The sequence below is a fragment of the Ursus arctos genome, unplaced genomic scaffold (assembly GCF_023065955.2).
Source record: "Ursus arctos isolate Adak ecotype North America unplaced genomic scaffold, UrsArc2.0 scaffold_6, whole genome shotgun sequence".
Classification (NCBI taxonomy): Eukaryota; Metazoa; Chordata; class Mammalia; order Carnivora; family Ursidae; genus Ursus; species Ursus arctos.
Genome location: NW_026623078.1, coordinates 7007769 through 7018269, shown reverse-complemented (window position 1 = coordinate 7018269; position 10501 = coordinate 7007769). Strand labels below are relative to the sequence as shown.

General features: G+C 37.9%; 1 protein-coding gene across 1 annotated transcript; it reads right to left on the bottom strand.

Annotated features, from left to right (window-relative positions):
• Positions 1 to 9359: 9359 nt before the first annotated feature.
• Positions 9360 to 10283, bottom strand: LOC113249960 (olfactory receptor 11H12-like; the record flags this gene model as incomplete). The annotated part of the gene is made up of 1 exon (XM_026491392.3): positions 9360 to 10283. A coding segment is annotated over exon 1 (924 nt), but the record flags the coding sequence as incomplete, so codon positions are not given.
• Between the last annotated feature and the right edge of the window lie 218 nt (positions 10284 to 10501).

Here is a 10501-nt window from a genome sequence, read left to right as displayed (position 1 = left end):
TTCTCTTACTTTAAAGTAGGAAAGTAAACAGTGTGAGTATCTCATTTAACTACTTGATAGATCCCTTCAATTCAAGTTAAGATTTCTTACTGTATAATGAATGATTTAGAATGAGGTTACAAGAGAAAGATATCTCTGAGGACTTTGACCATTTCCCTTAAAAACAGAAGTGTATCTCCCCAGAGACTGCCTCCTTGTGTCCCTCCCACCCTCTTTCCCTTGCTTCTCTTCCTCCCTCCTCCTTTTCTTGCTTTCTTCCTTTTACCTTCTTCCTTCCTTTCCTAGTCTTTCCCCACAAATACCACATAATATAGTAGGGGAAATGCATTCACAAAGAGATAATGAGGACGCAATATAACACATATAGAAATAAATACATAGAAATATACACTGCATACCATTAAGAGGTTAGTGTAAATTCACAAACTGCTCAAAGGATGGTCTCTGTATAAGGGGGAAAGGAACATTTTACATATTTTGGAGTGGAACAATGTTTAAGAGAACTTACTGGAAAATTTGAATACTCTATTATCCCAGTAGCATATTGTTTTTACTGAAAATTATCCTACTTTTATTTTTGCAATACACAGACTAGAGTCATTAAAGCAACTAAAATGAATTGACTTTGAACTATTGAAATGACTAAATCAAAGAGATGTATTACAAATTTTTGGTTAAAAGTATTTTCAGTTTTTTAAAAGGACAAAATTGTTTCTTTTTGTTGTGCTCTTTTTTTTATAAATTTATTTTATTTTCCAAGATTGTATTTATTTATTTGACAGAAAGAAAGGGCACAAGCAGGGGGAGCAGCAGGCAGAGGGAGAGGGATAATCTGGCTCCCCATTGAGCAAGAAGCCTGATGTGGGGAGGACCCCAGAATCATGAACTGAGTGGAAAGTAGACACTTAACCAACTGAGTCACCCAGGTACCCCTTTTGTGGTGTTCTTAGTAAAGTCAGAGAATCCCTGAGTGCCTCAGTACTTCAGATAAGGCAGTTTTATTTTAAGGAAATTTTAGATCTTGCTCTTTGACTCACATCTTTCAAGAATTCTGCCCCGATTATTTTCATCCAACATTTCTTTTCTGTGTGCCTTAAGCACACCTCCATATAGTTTATGAAATGGTATCAGACACATTTTTTTCTGTTTTTTTTTTCCTCTTAGTGGATTAATCTCATTTCTACGGCTTATTAAAGATGTAAGTAATGTATCTTACCTCTTTTCCACTCCCCGTATATGGCACAGGGCTGGATGTACAATAGATTCTTGTGACACAGTCTACCTGTTGTTACCCCACTATCCATGGTTCCTTGTTTTCCTTAGTAACAGAGACTTGACATTATTTATGGTGGCCCCACTGAAACATTACATTTATCAGTCTCTCCTTTTCACTGCTGGTGGTCACTATGATGTTGGTTATAGTTGATGAGTGAGATTTTTGAAAACTCTTTAAAATGGTTTCTCTACATTCAGGCTTTCTATACATGATCACCACTAATACCTTGTTGCATTTCCTTATAGTTATTTTTCATATTACCTTTCCTCTGCAAAAAGGGATCAAAATGTCCTTTTTATTAATACCTATTTAAAACAATAAATACACTGAACTTATATTTAAATTTGTGGGCTACATTAGTTTTCCCTTTTCCCCCTGAGATCTAAATAAGACACCAGCAGAAACAACAACAACAACCATAATAGGGAAACAAGTTTAGACTCACAGTAACAAAGAAAACAGGACAGTAGTGAGATTCTGCAGACAAAAGAGTCCAATAAATGTTTGGAAAAGAGAAGACAAAGTGTGGTAACTGATTTGGCTGGGTAGAGAAGGCTAACACTAAAGTAGGAACTGAGGGGGATACTGAGGAGAAATGCACAGATTGATCTTCCAGAATCCTTGACATGTTTGAGATGCCAGGGCACCAGGAAAGGAAGATGGTGGGTTTCAGGACTAGTAATAGGGAGATTAAGAGACAGGAATGGTTCAGTCTCCCATTCTCTCTTTTCACTCTCAGATGCTCACACAGGCATACGCTTCACAAACAGAATATTGACATCTTTGCATTAAGAAATTAAATTATATTAGAGAAAAGTCTTTCAGTTTCTGCCTTTGGACATCACAAAGAGATGGCTGCCTTTTTGCTAGAACTCTGGCCAGAAGCCCACTGATTAGTAAGATCTGCTCTATCGATCCAGAGCATTTGGGTAAAATTTTGGTGCCAAATTCTTTAATGCACATAAGATATTTGGGGTAAAAAGTGAGAGTTTAGGGGGCACATGGGTGGCTCAGTCGTTGGGCATCTGCCTTCAGCTAAGGGTGTGATCCCAGCATTCTGGGATCGAGCCCCACATCGGGCTCCTCCACTGGGAGCCTGCTTCTTCCTTTCCTACTCCCCCTGCTTGTGTTCCCTCTCTCACTGGCTCTCTGTCTGTCAAATAAATAAATAAAAATATTTTTTTTTTAAAGTGAGAGTTTAGGAAGGCCCCACGGTTTTTGGTGGGATCTGAGATGATGCAGAAAAAAATTCACTTTGAAAACTACTGATATCTTCACATTGATCAGAGAAAATATTTGTAATCCTGAAAATATTTGTAATCCTGAATGTCTATGCTGCCCAGAGCAATCTATACATTTAATTCCAACCTGATCAAAACACCAATGGAATTTTTTAAAGTGCTGGGACAAACAATCCTAAAATTTGTATGAAACCAGAAAAGACCCCGAATTGCCAAGGAAATGTTGAAAAAGATAAAGCTGGGGGCATCACATTGCCTGATTTCAAGCTATATTACAAAGATGTGATCACTAAGGCAGCATGGTACTGGCACAAAAACAGACACATAGATCAGTGGGAAAGAATAGAGAGCCCAGAGAGGGACCCTCAACTCTACAATCAACTAATCTTCAACAATGCAGGAAAAAATATCCAATGGAAAAAAGACAGTCTCTTCAATAAATGGTGCTGGGAAAATTGAACAGCTATACACAGAAGAATGAAACTCAACCATTCTCTTATACCATACACCAAAATAAACTCAAAATGGATGAAAGACCTCAATGTAAGACAGGAATCCATCAAAATCATAGAGGAGAATATAGGTAATAACCTCTTTGACATCAGCCACAGCAACTTCTTTCAAGACATGTCTCCAAAGGCAAGGGAAGCAAAAGTGAAAATGAACTTTTGGAACTTCATCAAGATAAAAAGCTCCTACACAGGAAAGGAAATGGTCAACAAAAGAAAGAGGCAAACCACAGAATGGGAGAAGGTATTTGCAAATGATACTACAGATAAAAGGCTGGATCCAAGATCTATAAAGCACTTCTCAAACTCAACACCTTAAAAACAAATAATCAAGTCAAAAAATGGGCAGAAGACATGAACAGACACTTTTCCAAAGAAGACATAGGAATGGCTAATAGACACATGAAAAGATGCTCAACGCCATTAGCCATCAGGGAAATTCAAATCAAAACCACATTGAGATACCACCTTACACCAGTTAGAATGGCAAAAATTGACAAGGCAAGAAACAACAAATGTTGGAGACGTTGTAGAGAAAGGGGAACCCTCTTAAACTGTTGGTGGGAGTGCAAGTTGGTATGGCTACTTTGGAAAACGGTATGGAGGTTCCCCAAAAAGTTAAAAATAGAGCTGTTCTATGACCCAGCAATTGTACTACTGGGTATTTATTCCAAAGATACAGATGTAGTGAAATGAAGGGGCATACGCACCCCAATGTTCATAGCAGCAATGTCCACAATAGCCAAACTGTGGAAGGAGCTAAGATGCCCTTCAACAGACGACTGGATAAAGAAGATGTGGCCCTTATATATAAGAGAATATTACTCAGCCATCAGAAAGGATGATTACCCACCATTTGCACTGACATGGATAGAACTGGAGGAGATTATGCTAAGTGAAATAAATCAAGCAGAGAAAGACAATTATATGGTTTCATTTACATGTGGAACATAAGGAATAGCATAGAGGACATTAGAAGGAAAGGGAAAATGAAGGGGGCAAATCAGAGGGGAGATGAACCATGAGAGACTAAGGACTCTAGGAAACAAAGTGAGGGTTTCAGAGGGGAGGGGGGTAGTGGGATGGGTTAGCCCAGTGATGGGTATTAAGGAGGGCACGTATTTCAATGAGCAGTGGGTGTTATACACAAACAATGAACTGTGAAACCCTACATCAAAAACTAATAAAGTACTGTATGGTGACTAACATAATAAAAAAATTTCTAAAAAAGATACTTTAAAAAAATAAACAATAAAAAATTGGAAACTAAATAAAATGAGAAATAAATAAAATTAAGACAAATCAGTAGAGGGTTGAAAAATAGAGGGAAAGAAGTTCTCCGAGAAAGTAGAATTTTAAAAAGTCAAAGAAATGAAAAAAAGAAAAAATTATGAAAAATCTAGATAAAAGGTAAAGCATTCAACTCATATTTGTTCCAGGAGAATAGAGAAAACAGAGGGGAAGAATTTAAAAGAAACAATGAAAGGAAAACTCATCGCAGGAGGGTTTAAGTCTACAGATAAAGAAGGTGTGCTGAGTGCCCACCCTAGTGATGAGAAAACAATAACTAAGGCACAATATTATGCAATTTTATTACCCTAGAGGTTGCAAAGATTATAAAATTATTGAGAGGGACAGAAAAAAAATAGGCCACAAAAAGTATGCAAAACCCAAAAGGCATTAGAGTATTCAGTAACAACGCTGGACCCTTCAGTACAGTAGAAAAGTACCTGAATCTGATTTTCCACCTAGAATTCTAGACAGAACAAAACCATCAATCAGGTATGAAAGTAGAATAAGACCTTTTCAGTCATGCAAAAATTTACAAAATTTACTCTATAAGTACACTTTCTTTGAAAGTATGGGAGGATGTGTCCCAGCAAAAGCAACAAAGAGGAAGAGATAGGCTCAAGAAATCAGTGCAGGGGTGGCCCAGAGCACTTTTAAGATGAGAGCTGTCTAGGGGCATAGGGGGTGATAGAAACGGATGAAAGCAGAAGAATAGAAGCCCTAGAAAGGGAGGCTTCAGAAAACAGAGAAGAGTGGGAATTTGTATTATCTATGGTGATAATGGAACATGGCCCATGTGTCATTCAAAGACATTGTTTCCTATTTATTTTGTGTCTAAATGATCTGTCCATTAATGTAAGTGGAGAGTTAAAGTCCCCTAGTACTACTGTATTCACATGAACTTTTCTCTCTTGTCTGTTAATATTTGTTTTATGTATTTAGGTATTCCAGTGTTGTGTGACTAGATCTTTCCAATTATTATATCCTCTTTTGGGGTTGATCCCTTTATCATTATGTAATACCTCTCTTTGTCTCTTCTTATAGTCTTTGTTTTAATGTCTATTTTGTCTGATACAAGTTTCGCTACCCCAGCTTTTTTTTTTTTAATTTTCTGCTTCCGTTTTCATGGTGAATGTTTTTCATCACTTCACTTTCAGTCTGTTTATGTCTTTCCTTCTGAGGTGTGTCTCTTGTAGGCAGCCTATATATGTGTCTTTTTTCATCCATTCCACCACTGTATTCCACCAGAGAATGAAAGAGAAATAGACAGGTTAGAGACCCATCAGATTATCAAATCTCTTGCCTAAAGTCACATCACTCTAAAAAATGTTTTCAGGATCCATCCCCCCAGGCCAGCATTCTGCATCTATTCTGAATTCCTAAAACACTAAATAGCTAGAGGACTAGTTTAATATTAATAAGCTCTCTACACCCATACCTACTGCAATTAGTTTCTTTTCTTCATCTTCTTATATGCTTTGCCTTGATTAAATCTTCCCAAATTCATAGGCTCTTCCTCCCATATTGTTGTATGGGTATTTATTCTACAATATTGTTGATGGGAGGACTTAGGTTGAAAACAAGAAAAACAAATAATGGTCATTTAGACTAATTTGATTTTAATTGTCCATTGTTAGCAAATAAAGAGATTATGTTCAGGTGAGTTGACTTTTAGCCTTGACCTGTTAATATATTTTATAAGCACATGTATTTTGTTGTCCCACAGGTCTCTGAAACTTTTAAACACATTTTAAAATTTTTACTGAAATGTAATTGACATATAACATTATGTTAGTTTCATGTGTACAAAATAATGATTCAATATTTGTATGGATTGCAACATGATCTCCATAATAGGTCCAATTAACATCCATCACAATCACGACACATAATTACAAGGGTTTTTTTCTTGGGCAGAAATCAAATAGCTTTTTCCTCACTGGGTGTGGTGGGATTCAACAAGTCAGAGACCCAGTTGTTGGGTGAAGCATTAGATGTACAGCTGAATGGGATTATCTAGTAGTTTCTTTCCATTCTTAAGAACCTGTGACTGGATGATATGTAAACTTGCTATTTGGTAAAGACGGTTCCGCGATTATGCATCATTTGGCAAATGCTCTCCTGAGTAGGGCCATAATGCCTACAAGGAAGAAAATCCAAAACTCATCCATAGAGACTTTTTTACAAAATTGACATTAAGACCCATCGTTCATCTTCTGAATTAGAATCTCCAGGTATAGGGTTCAGGGCAAGTACAATTTGTAAAAAGGTCCTATTGATTTTGATACATACTCCTAGTTGAGAATCAATGATGTATAAAAATACTAGAAGTGGGGAGGTTAACTAGGAGTTTGAAGAAGACAGAGAACACATTATCTGTGAAAGGCCAACTTACGCATTAAAATGAGAAATGTGTATGATCTTAGATATGATGTATTCAGTAAAGTATAGGTTTATACAATAAACTATTGAAAGTAGAAATCTGATATTAAGTATAGGTTTATACAATAAACTATTGAAAGTAGAAATCTGATATTAAGTTCTACTTCCTTCTCATGAAATAAGTGCCTATGATAATAACATAATCATCTGTTTTGTTCTGGGATGCATTTGTTTATAAAATGTCTTTACAGTGTCTTGACTATACCAATGATTTAATGCATGTCTGATGTTCTCTTACATAAGGACATTCCTTTTGTATGTGTGATTCAGGATTTGCTCCTAACTTATGTGAACATAGTCTTTGTCAGTTGTATTGCTGAGAAAGCCTGCATTTCCTTCAATGCACTAACATTTCTGCTTCATGATTCAGGAATGTCTATATTATTGGTGTACTCTATACTCTATCACTGTCTAGTCTGAGTGTGCATTGTTTTGACTAGTTAACTCTGTTCCAATGCCCACGTTTTCAGCTACATTCTAGTAATTGGGAATTTTCTTTTGGACAGAAAATTAACTTCAGAATGAGAGCTCATACTGAGAACAGATTCCCTGTGGACAAAAGCATGAAATACTGTAATGATGGAGATATTTGAGTGTTCACATTTTTTTAGGCTCCCTGACAAGCAGATTACTTCACTTGGTCCTTACCACAGCACTGTGGAGAAAGTTCTATTATATTTACCTGTTTAAATATGAGGTAATGGAGGCACACATGAAGTCATGCAGGTGGGAGGAGCCAGAATTTGAATTCAAGCTGTCTGGTGCTTACCACTACCCCATGCTGCCTGTTAACTACAACATTATTTGTAATTATCTGCTCACAAGTGAATTAATTAAGTAGGCTCTGTGCTGAATCTACCTCTGATTTTAGCTGTACAGATGGCAGGCAGTCCCTCAGGAGCTCAGGTTCAGGCTGATGGCATCCCGTCCACCTCAGTCCATGCCCATGTGTTGTTCTGCCTTCTTCCCAGGGCCTTTTCAGAGGTCACACTTGCTGGCTTGGCATACCAGCTAATGTATTTTGGAAACATAAGGAGTTAAGGTACAGCCATAGTTAGTCGATAAATGCCTTAGCTTCATGCCATTCAGGCAGACAATTCTCAGCGGTTCTAGTAGAGTCAATTCCTCACTGATTACTGTAGCTTCTTCTCATTCCTGATTTCTGCTTCCTGAAACTACTTCCCAATAAACTACCTACACCCAAGTCTTTGCCTCAGTTTTTCTTTTGGGACAACCCAAAATAAGTCCTTCTCCTTTGATTGTGTTAGAAAAAATTCTAAACCACCTGGTAATGAAAGGATTTATTTCTGAAAGTTAAATTCACTAACTTCCTCAGTAGAGAGATCGGTATTTCAAATTATTCATTTAATGCCCTGACTAGAAGTATATATACTTGAGCAATGTAAAATATTAAGATCAGAATAGGTAAAAGGCAAGCTTTATATTTAAAATGGGAGGACCGATTGTGAAAGATGTGTCAAATAAGACAATATAAAGCTTCTACAACATATGTGTTCTTAGGCACAGGACATTTAGGAAAACATACATATGTAAGTTGAAGATGTGGAAATTAAACTGTCTATGTTTATGTACCTCTTAGAAAGTCTTCATGTACTCCCAGGGATATACAAAACCCAGGTTGAGGATTAATTCTCTAGAATACTATGTGTGTGTACACCAAAACTAAACCAAAACAAAGCAAAACTAATCACTGGGCACTTTGAGTGTAAAGGAGGAAAAGCAACGTCCTCCACATCTCAAGAAAAGTTGAGGAGATCTGTTGTAAAGAGGCTTTGCCAAAAGTAATGGGAAGTGACTTTCATGGGGTAGTCTGAGAATTCTTCTGATTATGATAAGGAACATGAAAGCACAGAATTCGTCAATATTCATATTAAACTAACATTTATTGCTGGCTTTCTACGTGCCTGGGATTGTTTACCAACTTTTATAACCATTATCTCATTAAAACCACACACTAATTTTCTCTGGGGTAGGAATTACCATTCTAATTTGAGCTGAAATTAAATGACTTGCCAAATTCATATGGTTGATTAATGGAAGGTTTGAATTCCTATCCAAATCTTCTGATTTAAAGTCTCGTACACGTTCAAAGATATCACAAGATGATTGACAAAGAAACCTCGCTACAAGTTGAACAGAAATACGAGGCTTTCCCTCTCCCCACTGCAGAGCACACATGTCTAGTATTGCGTTGACTGAAGTTTTCCCTAACACTAATTTCTTCCACCACAAAACCCCAGGCAAAATCAGGTGTTTCTTTCTTCATGTTTCTGTGACAACTGGTACATATATTGATAAGATATTTATTGCATTTTATGGTGATTATCTTCTTACCTGCCTGCCTCCCCTACTAGATTGCCAGTTGAGGGAAGAGGCTGTGTCTGAATTATCTTCAGAATTATCTTCATAATCTAGTACTAAGCAAAGTGTCTAATACAGAGGAGGATTTCAGAGACTATTTGTCAGATGAGTGAAAGTAAAAGGGTGGCCATTTCACCCATTTCACACTAAACTAGATTATTCCACACTTCTGCTGGGTCTACTGCCAAAGACTTTCAAAGAAATTTTAAACTTTTCCAGAACTTTCCAGAGAGCATTTTTCATTTCCTTATTCCTGAGACTATAAATCAAAGGGTTGAAGAGTGGAGTCACCATTGCATAGAACAAGGTCATGATCTTTGGCATCAGGGTAGAGTGGCTGGATCCAGGGCTCACATGCATCACCATAATGGTCCCGTAGAATAGCAGCACCACAGACAAATGGGATCCACACGTTGAAAAGGCCTTATGCCGACTAGATGCTGAGGGCAACTGAAGCACAGCAAGTAGAACCAGGACATAGGAGAGGAGGATGAAAAAGAAGCTCAGGAGGATGATGAGGGAGCTTAGGGTATAGCTGATGAGCTTGGACACAGGGGCAGGAGCACATGAAAGGGTCAGCAATGGGCCCGAGTCACATACAAAATGATCAATTGCATTAGGACCACAGAAAGGCAGTCGGGAGATGAGAATAACAGGCACCAGATACCAGAGAAAGCCACACACCCAACAGGAAATCGCTAGGTTGAAACAACGTTGTCCTGTCATAATTGTGGCATAATGCAGAGGATCACAGATGGCAAAGTAGCGATCAAAGGCCATTGCTGAGAGAAAGAAGCACTCCGTGGAACCCATGGAAAAGAAAAAGTATAATTGAAGGAAGCATCCAGTGAAAGAGATGGCTTTGGTCTCTGAGAGGAAGTTGATCAGCATGTTTGGAACAGTGGAATTGACATACCAGATCTCCAGGAATGCAAAATTCCCCAGCAGGATGTACATGGGCGTGTGGAGATGCTGGTCCCAAACTACAGCACTGATAATGGCTCCATTTCCCATGAGAGTCAGGAAGTAGACAATTGAGAAGAACATAAACAGGACAACCTGAATCTCCCTGCTGCAGGAAAAACCCAGAAGGATGAATTCCCTCACTGACTCAGAAGAAGATCCGGAGCCAGACACGTTCATTTAGGCTGTAAGCTGTCCTGCAATGAGACATCACCATGAGACCAAATCCTAACAACTGAGCATAACAGACAAGGTCCTTCAGGATCTGATCTTTATCTACTTATTTAAGCTCATGTCTTTCCTGTGCCCCTTTGAGTTCTAGGCCCAATAAGAAAAGAAGAGTGACACTTCCACCAAATGACATGCTGTTCTCCCTACCTGAGGTGTCTGTTCCTTCT